The 15823-nt window shown below is 39.9% G+C and overlaps 1 protein-coding gene across 1 annotated transcript in view; it reads left to right on the top strand.

Annotated features, from left to right (window-relative positions):
- Positions 1 to 15823, top strand: part of camk4 (calcium/calmodulin dependent protein kinase IV) — a 173474-nt gene that overhangs the window by 147061 nt on the left and 10590 nt on the right. The window contains exons 6-7 of the mRNA XM_088910593.1: positions 1249 to 1339; positions 2742 to 2816. Of these exons, the coding sequence (XP_088766719.1) occupies positions 1249 to 1339; positions 2742 to 2816 (166 nt within the window). The remainder of the gene's footprint in view (positions 1 to 1248; positions 1340 to 2741; positions 2817 to 15823) is intronic.

Here is a 15823-nt window from a genome sequence, read left to right as displayed (position 1 = left end):
CTGTAAATATTTATGTTTTTAATAAATCATAGAACAATGTATTAAGGGTCTCTAGTATTGAAATTATGAGGTGTAGTAGAAAAAAATAATTTATCAGAAACAAGAGGTGTAGCAGTGAGATTGACATTTTCAAGTTAAATATGACAATACATTCCTGTTTTAAGTACCTGAGCAGCTGTAGGCAGTTGAAGGAGAAAGTCAAAAGTTATGGGCTATACAGTGTGTATGAGACTGACGGTGGTATTTGCACAACCTCCTTTCAGTACTTTAATACACTTTAGAAGTTTATAGTTTTTTTTTCTTTGGCAGGTTTGAAATTTCACAAAGCATTCTCAGAAAAAAAAGTTAGAGCATGTTCATTGAAATTCTTTTATGAAGAGATGTCAGTACATCCCTAGCAGAGTGATAGGAAAACTATTTGCTCTTATCTGAGTTCAGACTCGAGTCACATTTACTCAGAAGTTCTTCAAAGGCCCATGGGGATTGTCTTTATAATGTAGAAAAACCTAGCCTGTTTGTAAAACTAGTGTGTATTCCTATAGCAAAGAGTTGGTGTGTAACAGTGCCAAGTAAAAGAGCAGAAGGAGGATCGACTGCAGCATGAAGCCAGTGTGCCTGCAGTGTTAATGAAGGGCCTGGATTATGTTTTAATGGGTTAATTATAGTTTGCCATTGATCTTGTAAAAAATAACAAGTGCCTAAATACTGTCTAACTTGGTTTATGTTTAGTAATCAGTCCAAAGAGCTTTAATCTATTTTAAGAGATAACTGGAAGTGTAGGACAATCAAGGACTGCAGGTTACTTTTGAAATATTTTACTAATATTTTGATCATTTTTATTGAGAAGCTTTTTTCTTTTGTATTCACGAAAATATTCCATTATGAATGCAGTTCTCTCTGGTGAAATAAACAATTGTTAGTTCATTTGATATATTCCACTCAAAAGAAACCTCTTCCAACTGGAAGTTATTGGTTCACCCCTTGAGGACAGTATGTTAGGGTATATGGCTTTATTGTTAAATCTCTGAAAGAAAAGCCTACCTAATGAGTATGGATAATATGCAGGAATGACTACATAAAAAATCAATTATAAAAACAAATATAATTGTATAATTGTATAATCATATTGATACAAAGGCCCTTTTCTATTAAATTTCCCACAATCTATTTTTATTCGTTATGATAGTGATTTGTGAGTAGCAGTGTTATGTGTAAATTTAATACGTCTTCCATCTTCTCTCTGTACAGTACCTACATGAAAATGGAGTTGTCCATCGAGACCTCAAGCCTGAAAACCTCTTGTATGCTACTTCAGCTCCAGATGCTCCTCTCAAAATAGGTATGGTACTGATTATCCTTACTGAGCTGCCATAAGACTCTGGGATGTATTTATTGATTCAGGTAAACTTGGTTCAAACTCAAGCTCATATTCATGATCAGTTAGGTGTAAGGTGGCATTCTAAATTTTGGTTATGACATTGTCTTTTCATTTCTAAAAACATTTTTGAGAAGAAAAGATAAAAATTATATTAGTATTTAGTGGCAAGTGTATGTGTTACATGTCCACTGTGTTGCAGTGATTAGGTTTGATTTGGGATTAGGTGTCTAAGGCACAACAACCCAATAGATGGTTCGTTTTTCTGTTTATACTTCTAAGCAGAATCTCAGGGCTAGGGCTGAGGTAACCAGCTCTGATATAATAGAATCACCTTCCCTCCCTAATTTTGTCCATTTTCCAATTTACCTTCTCTGTTTCCAATTTTGTCAAAACTAATGTGGTTCCTTCAGCCCTAACCGAAGGATGAAGTTACTCCATCCACCAAAAAGCTCCAAACTCCTTTCCCAATGGAGAAAACTGGCACTTAGAGAGTAATGTCTTCAGTAGTAGCTAAATGTATTCATTGAGAGAGAAAACCTAATTTCTTCCTTCACAGACCTAAAATAACCTGTTCCCTAACTGCTGGGAAATGTCTTTCCAAAATAGCCATGTAGTTTTTAATACAGCCAAAGTCAATGGGCAAGCGCTGAACCTTCATTACTTACATTGGTGCCAACTCTTGTTATTAGAAAACTGGTCTAACCAAAAGACTTGTTAACTGAGAGACCGTCTCCTGTTGTTTTTAGCTATTTATAAAGGAACCTAACAGGAGTTTGCTGCATTAGATCTGTAACACTTGAATGTGAATGCCTGCACTGTCTCTCTAAGCCTCTCTCCTAAATCTTAAAACACCAAGGATAGCTCAGAGAGACAGCTATTCTGCTGCAGTGTGAAGTTTTTTTTGTGTTTTAGTAACATTTATACCAACATATTTTTATATAAACACTACAAGTCTCAAGAACTGTATCAAGACAAAATCTGAATCCAGAACAAAAGTAGGGGAGCATTCACCGTTTTTTTTAAACATTACTTTACATGAACAGAACTGGAAAACATCTGATGTTTGGCCTGAGCACCCCTCTTTCTAATACAGACCAGGTTTTATGCCAGGAAATTCAAAGTAATTAATTATTTTAGAGCATATACTGTAAAGGATTATGTTTTTTCTTGAATTTTGTTAAAATTTTATCCATTCATCCATCTGTTATCAGAAAGCAACTTCTCCTGGTGGACGTCATGGTGTTAACTTGTATACAAACTGTCTAATTCATAATAACATAAACTTAAAACTGAGAAAACAGCCTGAAAACAATAGTCTGAGTGAAATCCCTCAGTGTTTACAATGTAATGTTTGTTTTCCCAGCTGATTTTGGACTGTCAAAAATTGTGGATGACCAGGTCACGATGAAGACCGTCTGTGGGACTCCAGGATATTGTGGTGAGTCAACAGTTTTAAGTATAGTGAACATCAAAAGAAATGTATCACTATTTCCACACATGTGTTATTAGAAAGATTAAGTGTACATAAAAATGTTTAAGGCACCCTTTTTATTAATTGATCCATCATGAATGATACATTCTTCTGTCTCTCATGTTGCATGAGCACTAAATCATCTCGTTATTGATATAGTTAATTGGGCACAATTAATGAGGTTTAATGTCAAACCAATATAGAAAAACAGAAAGGATATAAAATTCCCTGTGTATCAAATGAAACTTCTTTGTGCCATCTCTATGTTGGAGATGGAGACCAAGTCACCTCAAGGCAATTACCAGCAGTAAATGTCACGCCCTCTGCAGCCAGAGGGCGCTCCTTCTCTGTCCTGTCCCTAGTTTCTGGTCTGCTGTCCTTCCTGTCCCTCTCTTTCCCTTGGGCTATATATTTCCGGGTCTTGCACTCTGTCCTTGTTCAGCATTGACGTTCGGATGTCCTGAGACCCGCCTAGCACCAGGTCGCCCCACGTCCGCTACCTGAGGGCATTGGTTTCTATACGGCATTCCTGAACTCTCTGCACTAACGAGCCCGGGCCTTTTTTCCATCTCGCCGCTACGCCTATGGGTCTTTTTCCACTCTCCTGCTTCCCACGGTTAGTCCCTTTGGACGCCCGTGACAGTAAAGTCACCATCAATAGAGCAATAGAGCAGCTTGCTCAGGAATGGTTGAGGCAGTGCCAGAAGTCTCCACCTCAGGGAAGAAAAAGAAGAACAAGAAGAAGAGGGGTAAGAAGTCTGAAATGGAGAGCCAGGAGAAGGACAGGAGAAGTGCAACCCAACCCCGGTTGGTGATCATCTTAAAAGAGCAAAGCTAAGCTCTACTGGGTGAAAATCCAAACAGGGGAAAATTGGAAGAAGACTAAAATGGAAGCACTAGAGCAGGAGCTGGCACTGGAATCTGATCTCCAAGATGCAGATCAGCCAGCTGCTGAAAATTCAGGCTGAGAGTGAAAGCTCATTGCAAAGCCAATTGAAGGAGATGGGCTATTAGCTGGAACACTCTTGGAGCAGTGTCAGCAGCCTTCAGACTAGCTGAAAATATCCAAACAGGAAGTGTCCAACTTCCTTTTTTGCAAGCCCATCTGGAGCAGGCACTTGCTCAAAGAAACTGACTGGAGGAGAGATTCTTTCTACCGTAGTCCTGCTGCAAAATAGTCAGCAGGAAGAAAATAAGAGAATGAAGGAAATGCTTCAATTTAGAGCAATTATCAAGAAACAGAATGTCAGTGAGGTCCACAGATGTCTTCTTGTGAAGAGTTCAGACAAGCTGAGCTCGATTTAGGCCATGAAGGAGGTTGCAGAGCTGCAGTGGACCCAGTGACATGTTGAAATGAAGGAAATCTTTCAGTTGCTTTTCACTCAGATAACTCTGTGCACAGAGGGCACTGCCTCCTCAAATTCGGACAAAAAGTACAAGAGTTTCTCAGCCAGCCTGCCATGGAGACACAAGGTCTGAGAGAGATGTTAAAAGAGGAGAAGGCTCAAATAACTTTACAGGCATAGTGTGAATAGTAAAGAAGTGGCTGAGAGGGAAAGCTTGATGGAGGACCATCAGGGTTATTGGGATACTTAGGTAGCACAACAGCCCTCGATGTGCCATGGACAAAGGGATGTCCCCACTTGCAACTCCCTCCCTAGAGAAGGGCCAGTGTACTCAAATAGCCCAAAATCGCCTAGAAACCTAAGGGAGCCCTGTTAATGGGGTACATTGGCTCTGGTCGAAAAGGGAAAGAAAAAAGAGATGCACAAATCCCAGGAGCTGAGGGAGTTCAAGCTCCAGGTCCAGAGGACAATGACAGGTAGCTGTTTTTGTCCTGTCTAGACTCTCCAGAGAAGTTAGCATTAAGTCCCACGAGGCGACAACATACTGTACTATCTCCATTCTGATCAAACACACTAAGGGCACCAGGGCAATGACGCCATTATCCCAGTGTCCAGGGCAGAGAAGACCTAGGGAAAGTTTCTATTCAACCTGCCGTCAATGTGGCAGGTCATTAATGTCCCTGTTGGGTGAAAGCATAGGTGGGGTGGAATGTGGCAAGCCAGCTGTATTGGGCATATTAGTTTCAACTGACCTGCCACTAGAAGTCGTTTTAGGCCTTGTACAAGATTCACAAGTGGTGTATGAGTTAATTAATTTGATAATTGGTGAAGGGTGAGAGTCACATTCTCACACATTCTGAGTTTCATTTACTGTAGTTTAGGTTTGGTTTATATACAGTATAAGAACATAGTGTAATCATTGTCAGTTCAGGTCCCACTTAATGACAACTCTCTGGGTTCTCAATGAGTCCTTTCATCTTTATCTTCAAAGAAGTAGTGTAATCCTGACATTCAGAGTCCCTGAGCAAAATAGATACATACACTGAGAGTGACACTCCTTTTTATTTTCTATTTATTATTTTTATAACATTGGTGTCTTGCATTAAGTAATCTAGGTCAATCTAGGGACTGGGCTCCCGGTGAGCAATTGTGTGAGGGTTATTTATTTCATTCTTAGCTTCCTTTTTAACAAATGAACTGCTATGGTGGGCTGAATAGCTCCCTGCATTTCTTGTTCTTTTCTTGTAACAGAAAGTCTGAAGGTTGCCCTGTGCTTTACACTTTCCAGTACAATGACTTTAATAGTTTGAAATATAATCTATATTTCCTTTGATCTCCCACTTCCTTTAAGATCTATTTCTTTTGTTTGTGCCTTGAAACAATCCCACCTTTATTAGCATGTCTCATGGAATTTGCCTTTTGTTCAGGACTACTCATCTAACCATCATGTTTGAAATGAAATTATTCCTGTTGTTGCAAGCTGCTTCAGGCTGCTCGCTAAGGAAATGTCACATCAATTTTAGGAGTACAAGAAAGTAAAAGATTATCAGAAAAATCTGAGATATTTCATCAGATCAAAGAAAACGCAGAGTGCAGGCTCAGAGAATTGTCTTTATCCAGCTCCAAGCTTCTGTATTAATGTACAGTCTACACTCACATGACACTACTGAACTCAAAGTGATTAACAAGTCAAAACATACATGCTGCTATATTCACAATTAATCTATTACTTACAGTATGCAGGTCCTTATTTATTCAATCTTTACAATTACTTTTTACTTGCTTGTTGGAGAATTGACTATATGTTCATTCTGTTAACCTGAGGCCACTATTATTGGAAAAGCCATTTCTAATTTAACATGAGGTGTTGACTTGAGTCCAGTGCAAAGAAAGTGGCACCTAATTAGATTGAGCAGATAACAAGCTGTTGCTTGATTTGAGGAAGAAACTCGAGATCTTGACTACAAATTATAAGGTGTAGTGTTTGTTATAAGGACTTTTGTAGCTATGGAGACAGAAAAATGCTACTGATGGAGAACAGACAGTAGTTTTCTTGATGTTAGTTTGGTATTAAAATACCTTTAATACCTTTGCTCTTTGATGCTTACTTTAAGGTTTATATTCTTTGTTACATATTTAGGTTGAATCTTAGAGTTTCATATTTAAGTAAGTATTTAAGCATTGCAAAAACCAAAATTTATATGTACAGAAGTCACATAAATTTACTTATTGGCAACTTTGTTTGGATGTACCTGTAACTGATGTTAACATTATGTTTATTATGATCAACAGTTTATTATTTTTTTAAAATAGGGGAAAGAAAAATGAGAACAACAGACACGCTTGTTATATACACATACACATACTGTACTTATAAACAAAGTAAAAATTAATAAAGTAAAACTAAAAATATTTTTAATGAATAGCTCACTCCAACAGATGTTTGACCATTAACATTAATGGTGCTTATGTTTTACCACCTATGGTTGTGACTATTTTCAAAAACCAATTTTGGAACCCCAAAATATTTTCTTATTTTTTGTATAATTTTGGAACATTCCAGTTGTTGGGCATTCAGATCACTATTCAACATTCATGTGAGAAATACATAGATAATGATTACTTGCATAATGCAGGCATAGTTTGTAAGTCATCTTCAGGATCTAAGTGTCATTGATAATGTTATAAATTCACAGCAAGGCTGGCCAGCCCAACGCCTCACGGTTTTGTAACAAAGCAAAGCAGCCCTTATTCCACCCATTTGAAAGTACACAATTACACCAATACTTGACCAAATGTAAACTAACTCCTTAGAATTCTTGGTTAGAGTCTTCCAAAGAAATGGAAACCCAGGCTGTTCTGTGCTCTGAGCAATGACTTTTACAAGTCACAGGGGACAATTTCATTTGAACCTGAGCTTCACACAATATTTCTTTCAGTGTCATCAAAAGAGTCCTTTAAGTTTTATGTCTCTTAATAGGCAACTGATGAACAGCTTCAAAGCAAAAGACATGACTTATTATTCAAATAATTAGTTCAAGAAATTAAGATATAAGCAGAAAACCCACAGGTCCTTGAGGGCTCAAGTTGCCCATTCTTGTATGATGTTTATGTTTTTTAATTATTTATTAAGCAGTCCTGTTTCTGAATTAAATAAAATATAAAGGCATATCCAACCTTTAACTAAAAGGTATAATTTTGTCTGAGCTTTATTAAGCCGTGCAACGAATATGGACATTCAGTAATATACCAAAATGAAAACCCTGAATTGCCATACTTAGAGTGGAGAATGGCTGTTCTGTGTTTCATAAGAGATATACCTATCTTGAACTTGAACTTGAACTTTATTGCCATATTTAACCGGTACTGGTACAATGGAATTCTTACTTACAGAAAGTCTCTCGATTGTAAAACAAGTGTAAAAAACAAAACAAAGTGCAAACAGTGCATCAAGACAATATGCAAACAAACAATAGACAATGTGCAAGTAAACATGTAGACAGTGTGAATGTAAACAATACAGATGTGTAAACAATGACTGGAGATGTGCAATAGATAAGAAATCATAAAAAGGTAGATGGTGATGGTGTAGGTGTGGTCCGAGGGGGATGGCTAAATGTGTTCGCCAGTCTCACTGCTTGTGGATAGAAGCTATTCTAGTGGTAAGTGTCCGTATGCTCTTATATCTCTTGCCCGAGGGCAGTGGGGTGAAGAGCTCATGCCCGGGGTGGTGACTGTCCTCTGTGATGGCCAGAATTCTACCACGGCAGCGGTCCTCATAGAGCTGTTTAATCTCGGTGAGACCGCAGCCAATGATCTTCTGGGCCATATTGACCATTCTCTGCAGTGCCTTTCTTTCTCGTGAAGAGGTGTTGCCATACCACACGGTGATCCCGTTGGTGAGGATGCTCTCGATGGTGCAGCGGTAGAAGTTCACCAACACATGTATTGGCATCCCCCATCGCTTGAGGCACCTCAAGAAATAAAGGCGCTGCTGAGCCTTCTTCATGATAGAGTCAGTGTTCACAGTCCAGGTTAGATCTTTAGAGATGTGAATTCCCAAAAACCTAAAGCTGGTGACTGTTTCCACTTCCGTTCCATCAATACTGAGTGGGCTGTGAGTGTATGGCCTGTGTCTCCGAAAGTCCACTATTAGCTCTTTCGTTTTCTTTATGTTCAAATCCAGGTTATTGCTATGACACCACCTAAGCAGCTGTACGACTTCATCCCTGTAAGTGGACTCGTCATCATCACTGATCAGTCCTATTATAGTGGTGTCATCTGCAAACTTAATGATGTGGTTGTTGTTGTGTCTTGCTGTACAGTCATGAGTAAATAGGGAGTACAACCTTGGACTCAGACAGCAGCCTTGTGGGGTTCCAGTGCTCAGGGTGAGTGGTGTTCATGTTTTATTGCCAATTCGCACCACCTGTGGTCTCTCGATAAGAAAGTCCAGCAGCCAGTTGCAGACTGAGTTGCACAGACCTAATCCCCTGAGCTTTGTCACCAGTTGACTGGGTATGATGGAATTGAATGCTGAACTGTAGTCCACAAACAGCATTCTCACATACGAGTTCTTAGTGTCCAGGTGTTCCAAGGCTGTATGCAGAGCCAGGGAGACAGCATCATCCACTGATCTGTTGTTCTGGTAGGCGAACTGCAAGGGGTCCAGGGACTCTGTGATGGAGGAGTTAATGTGTGACAACACCAGCTTCTCCAGGCATTTCATCACCACAGATGTTAATGCTACTGGGCGGTAATCATTCAGGCATGTCACTTTTGCCTTTTTGGGGGTTGGAACAATAGTGTTTTTTTTAAAGCAGGTGGGACCATGGACTGTGACAGGGAGGAGTTAAAGATGTCCGTAAACACTGTGGTCAGCTGGGCTGCACATGTCCTCAGGACCCGAGGTGGTATCCCATCAGGCCCTGCAGCCTTACGGATTTTCACCCTGCTCAGAGTCTTCTGCACGTCCTGCTCCGAGAGTTTCAGAACAAACTCGCCCTGCACACTTGGGGTCTTCTCAGCATTGCCTGTGTTCAGAGCATCAAAGCGGGCATAGAAATGGTTCAGCTCGTCAGACAGGGATGCGTTGTTCGTGTCAATCTCCTGGCTGCAGCCCTTGTAGCCTGTGATTGACTGTAATCCCTGCCACAGCCTCCGGGTGTCAGTGCACTGCGTTTCAAGCCGCACTCTGTAGCTCCGTTTGGCGCGTTTTATGGCTTCCTCTAATGCATACCGTGATTTCTTGTACAGCTCTTTGTCCCCCGATTTGAACGCGGTGGATCTATCTTTTATTTTATTGCGAATGTCGTTGTTGAACCACAGTTTCTGATTGGGAAATGACCTGATTTTCATTTCTGGTACACAAATGTCGGTGCAGTATTTAATATAGCTGGTGACCGTGTCCGTATACTCATTTAAATCTGTGTCGGGAGCTCTGAATGCGTCCCAGTCTGTACTATCAAAGCAGTCTATTAACTTGCTTTCTGCCTCCTCAGACCAACAACGCACTGACCTGTTCGCAATGGGGGAGGTCTTCAGCTTCTGTTTGTACTCAGGAAGCAACGGGAGAGCGATGTGGTCCGACTTACTGAAACTCTGTTTGGGAAGCACTTTGTATGCTCCTTTTATTGTTGTGTAGCAGTGGTCCAAAATATTGCCTCCTCTTGTCGGTACAGTGACATGCTGAATGTATTTTTGCAGTACTTTCCTCAGATTGCAGTGGTTGAAGTCCCCAACTACAATTGAGGCGGCTTCTGGGTGGGAGTTTTCGTGCTTGTTGATAATGTCGTGGAGTTCGCTTTGTGCTGCTTCCACGCAGGCTTGAGGTTGAATGTAAACGGTTGTGATAATAGTGGCGGAAAACTATCTACAGGATATCTGATCATTTGGGCAAACACTAAGCAACTCCTGTAATCTCATGAGATACAACCAGATACATCAATGTCGAAACTAAAACTGCCAGGCCAGTGATATTGACAAACACAGCCAGGAGACTGGTAAAATGGATAGTACTAAAGAAACATCATGCCAGCATTAATCATTCAATATGTCAACAATCTGCTAGAATTTGAAATAGGACGCTCATACCTGAAGGCTAATTGTAAGAGCAGTTGCACACATGTGAGTGCACAAAATAGCCTGAAGTAGCACTTAGAAAATTAATATCAGTGTGAAAAGCTTCCCGTGGAGAAATGTATTGGACTAGATATTTTTCTTAAATGGATTTGATGAAAAATTCAGAGCACAACTAGTCCAGTGTTTTCACAGTGAATAAAACAATGAATGATGCTGCACATTCTGTGTAGGTATGCAGTCAGAACCATAATTTCAGCTAGAATCATATCATGATGACACTCACCCAAGCACATTACATTTAAGGTTGTGAACAAAGCTTACTGTATTTCAATCTTGTTATGATGCGTAGTTCAGGACCCTATGCAGACGGTATAATCCGGAAGAAAGTGGAAAAGGACAACGGGGAAGAGACGACGAGGATCTGGGCAGGTTGACAAACAGGGGGACGTGACGACAGTGAACTGGTGCATGGGGGGCGTGGTCCAAGATCCAAATCCAGTAGATCCATCCGTGACGCAAACAAGACACAGTTAAAAACCACAATGAGATCTGGTACAGGGATGGGGAATAAAAACATGAGTCCAGGCGCTCTGAACCCCAGACTCAGCAGGGTCATGATGCTGATATGAGGCCTATGCCCTCAAGCCGCGGACATTGGGAGACTTGGTGGTAGGCTGGCCTCCGAGTGTCCATCTTTCAATGCAGAGCCACGAGTAGCAAGAGCGCCCGGCTTTAATAAGGAGGGGCAGGATTGGAGGCAGGTGCACATAATCAACTAAAATGTGAAAGAGCTGGAGGGCCCTTAAGAGGAAGGATTACGATTGTGACAAATGTTTAATTTAGGTTTGCGTGAAACTGACATAGTGACATACTAGTCACATAGAAGTGCAGGAATTGATGACAGCTAACAAGGGTTTTTGCTCAACTGTTCTGCAAAGTTTTCGTTTTATTTTTTATGTCTAACAATCACATGCAGGACTGCACTATCATATAATGCTACCAGGTGATGTAATGAATCCTACCACAACTGCATGTGGCTGTTAGACAAATCAGTACAATATTAAATGTTTAATAATAATAATTCCTTACACTTAAATACTGCTTTTATTAAATCAAAACACCTTACAGTTGATGGGGTCCCCCCTCCACATCTACAATGTGTATCACCCATCTGGATTATGTGATGGCAGCCAAAGTGCGCTGGTATGCTCATCACACATCAGCTCTCAGTGGGGAGGAGAACAGAGTAATAAAGCCAATTCATACTGTAGATGGGGACTATTAGGAGGACATGATTGGTAAACCCAGGAGGAAAATTGTCCAGGACACTGTGGTGACACCCCTATTCTTTTCAAGAAATGCTCGGGGATTTTTAACCACCACGGAGAGTCAGGACCTCCATTTTATGTCTCATCTAAAAGACTTTGCCTTTTTTTTTTACAGTATACAGTATGTCTTGACCGCCAGCCAGCGTAGATCAACCCACAAGAAAGCTAACTGGTGCCAGCACCGGGTTAATAATAACAAGCGCCGCTGCACATGTTAATCCATCAGTAACGCTCTACCATGTGGCACACAGCGCTATTTAAACCATCTAAACTCACTTCTTGCTGCTCGGTATTGATTCCTCTCCTAGAGAGCTCCTACCTCGCCTTTGTCTGAACTCCTCTTGCGATACTTCTTTTTGCATTTTGCATTTTGACCACAAACTTGCCTAACATTTGGGATTGTACACCTGTCTCAGTATTATTCGGCTTCAGAACTTCCTTTTGCCTTTTGACCACAAACTCGCCTGACGTTTTCGATTGTACGCCTGTTTCACTATCTTCCCTCTCCTTCGTCTGCATATGATCCTCATATCTCACTTGGATATGTTATAGTATAGTGTCCCTGTCACTATACTTGGACATTAGGACCCACACAGATCACAGGGCAAGTGCTCTCTTCTACTAACACCTTTTCCAGCAGCAACCTTAGCTTTCCCAGGTGGTCTCCAATCCACGTACTGGCCAGGCTCACACCTGCTTAGCTTCAGATGGTTGCCAGTTCTGAATTGCAGGGTGATATAGCTGCTGGCTATATTATCTCAATAGTTTTTGTTTTTCTTTTCCTGTGCTAATCATGTTGTGTGCATTGTAGCGACATCCAATTTAATTAAATACTATGATTACATTGTTTATACAGGATGTTGTTACCACATTGCTTTTAGAACTCCAGATAAGATACATCACAATACTGTACTGTACAGCACAACACAAATAGAATTATTGATTTTTAGTTACATATAATATAAATAATTATTAGTAATTGTGTTTAAATAATATTTATAAAACAGACAATTTTATTTTAATTTTTAAAAATACATTATACATATTGGCTTTAAACACATATTGTACTTAAAAGAAAAAGAAATCATATCAAAAAACAACAAAGCAACCATATTAAAATAAAGTAGTGATTTAAATGACTTTTTTTCATACTGTAAATTGCAATGTAGTTCATGCAAGTGCTCGTTTTGGTGAAGTCTGAAGTATATTTAGATCAATATATTTAAAATGTTAAAACTGCAATTTACCATTTCTTGTAAGTATATTGTTGAGCTGTGCACCTCTCAACAGATTTTAATATCATTTTAATGATCATTAGCAAAACAATAGTTTCATCTAGATAGTTCAGGTGGGTAGCTGCGTCAGCATGCGTAGGCTGCAAAGGAGCAAGTAAAAGGTTTATTCCATGTTGAAAAGAGAAGAAAGAAAACACAACGAAGAAGGCTCCATGGCCGAAACATTGTGTTTTCTTTCTTCTCTTTTCAGCATGGAATAAACTTATTACTTGTTCGGTTTCATCTAGATGACAGCAGTCTACAAAAATGCAATACTGCAACTGATGTACAGTATGGATATCTGTGGATATTCACTTAATTCATTAATGTGTATGGAATGTGAGGAAATGCAGTACATGCTGTGCTTGGTGAAGGAGATACTCCCTGTTCCGCTTTAAATAGACCCATTAAAAACTTTAAAAAAATAGGAGTATTTAAGTATTTATTTAATGTAAAATTAAGATCTGTCACTCACAAAATCCAAAAGTATTGTAAATATTTATCTTTGGTGTTTAAAAACCACCTGTTTCTCTCTATTTCTGTAGTTGTTTTATTGACAATTAGTTTAATTTTCCATTAGACCTTAAAGTGGCATTTTAAAGACAATAAACAGCAAATATTTAAGATCAATAATGTTAAAATAAAATCAAAAGAAAATCTCCATCGAATCCCCACCATTTGAGAAACTGATAGAAGATGCCCAATAATCAGTTCCAATGCTCCTTTTTCTTGCCTGGCAATGTATCTGCACTATGAATTAAGGGCAATCGCCTTTTAGTGGAATATTCATTGTCTAATGATGTGATCACAGCTGGATCTGGTGGTAAATTAACTATTGTATTTTATGAAGCAACCATGGGGTGTGTCCCTGGAGGGTGGTGCTTTTTCCCTAAAGTACTGCACTTTAAACTAATTTATGACCTTACTGAGAAGCTGACAGGCTGTGGGTTGTAGCGTAATTATAGCAGGTGCTCAAATGAAGTGCAGGTGTTTTTTACTTCTCTCTAACAGATATAAGCCTGAGAGAAGAGCCAGAAAGGGACAGTATACAGTAAGAGTTATAAACATGGTGCTTGGCAGAAAACCAAATGAAGCTAAATAGATGGTTTTAGGGAAAATACCTGAAAGAGTGAAGCAGACAAAGAGAGAGCTAATGGTGGTGACAGAGAGAGCAAACAAAATAAAGGAAGAGACCTGGTCAGAGTGAGGGAGAGGAAACTTCATGTAGGGGTCAGACAGGCTGCGAGGTACACCAGAAATGGGAGAAAGGCAGACTAGTCTCAAATAAAATGAAGGTAGCGAATGTTGTGTATTAAAGAGGGGCTGTAGTGGAGGTGAAAAGCTGTATTTGCAAGAGAGCTTGAAAAGTAACTCCACTATAATGGAGACAACTGTATTGTAATGATCAGGACTGAGTCCTAATATGATGTTCTAGAAAAGATCTCTCTGGGAGGCAGAAGACTGTTCTTGAGTCTAGTGGTCCTTGCTTTTAATAGTGCAGTACTGCTTGCCAGAGTGCAGGAGGAGAACAGTTTGTGGTTGGGGTTCAGAATAAAGGATTGGGCTTTATTGCAACACCAGATGGTGTGAATCTTACGATTGATGGTAAATCACATCTTATAATCCTCAGTGCTGTTGCCACAACCCTATGTTGTGCATTATAGTATTGCTGTACCACACAGTGATGCAACACAGTGAGGATGATATCTATGGTGCTGCGGTAAAGGTTCATGAGGAATTGCTTCTCCATACTGCATTTAAGCAATGCAGAATGTACAAGTGCTGTTGTGATTTTTTTCAGACTGGCTAGTGTTGTGAAACCAAGCCAAGTCTGTGGAGATCTGCAGGCAGAGGAACCTAAACCAGCTGACAGTTTCCACTGCTGTGCCATTAATGTTGATTGAGTTGTTACTCCCTCTGGGTCTCCTAAAGTCCACAATGAGTTATTTTGTCTTGTTGACATTCAGGGCCAGATTGTTGTCAAGGCACCATCTTGTAAGATGCTCCACCTCACTCCTATAAGTAGACTCATATTGTTGTTGATCAGCCCAATAATAGAGGTGTCATCTGCAAACTTAAAAATGTGGTTGTACAGTCATACAGGTAGGTGAACAAGTAGTATAATATAGGACTGAGACAGCAGCCTTGGGGAGCTCCAGTGTTTAGAATCACTGTACAGAAAATATTGTTGCCAATTTTCACCACCTATGGTCTGCTCGTCAGGAAATCCAGTATCCAGTTGCAGATAGAATTGCATAAGCTCAAATTCTGGAGTTTTGGGACCGGCTTGATGACAACAATTGTGTTGAAGGCTGAGCTGTAATCTATAAACAGCATCCTAACATAGGTGTCTAAATGTCTAACTGTTCTAAGATAGTTTGTAGTACTAGAGATATGGCATCATCAGCTGACCTACTGTATTTGGGCGGTAAGCAAAATAAAGTAGGACGACAATCAATTTCAACAAATTGTGAGCAGAGAACAATACATTCTTTAAAACGTTTTCTGCCAGCATGCACTTAGCCACTAGAAAAGAAGCAGCATGAACACAGCAACAGCAGAATGCATTTTGACCATGAGTTGTAACTAATGAGTGATGCCGTGTTAGGGTGTCCCAAGACACTTTTTATAAAGGTGCACCCTCGAATGCTTGCACACGTTACGGCCATTTCTACCTCATAGAAATGATGTCATAGAGAAAGGGCATAGTGTTGCTTTTGGAACATAGCCACAGACGCTGTGTTAGCTTAGGAGCTACAATTCCCATAAAACCCACTGGATGACTTCCAGATGTAGTCTACATATTGAGTCCCTATGCTGCCTGGCCATGGTGAAGTCCCATGGTGCAGGTCCCTCCCATTGCAGGCAGCTTACCATTGGTGGTCTATTGTCACAGAAGGGATCTATTTTTATTATTTAATTTAGTGCCCTTTTAAGTAGCATCT

This window comes from Atractosteus spatula, chromosome 3, assembly GCF_055471065.1.
Source record: "Atractosteus spatula isolate fAtrSpa1 chromosome 3, fAtrSpa1.hap1, whole genome shotgun sequence".
In the NCBI taxonomy this organism is placed as follows: Eukaryota; Metazoa; Chordata; class Actinopteri; order Semionotiformes; family Lepisosteidae; genus Atractosteus; species Atractosteus spatula.
Note: the sequence above shows the minus strand (reverse complement) of the source record. Positions and strands in the feature narration are given on the sequence as shown.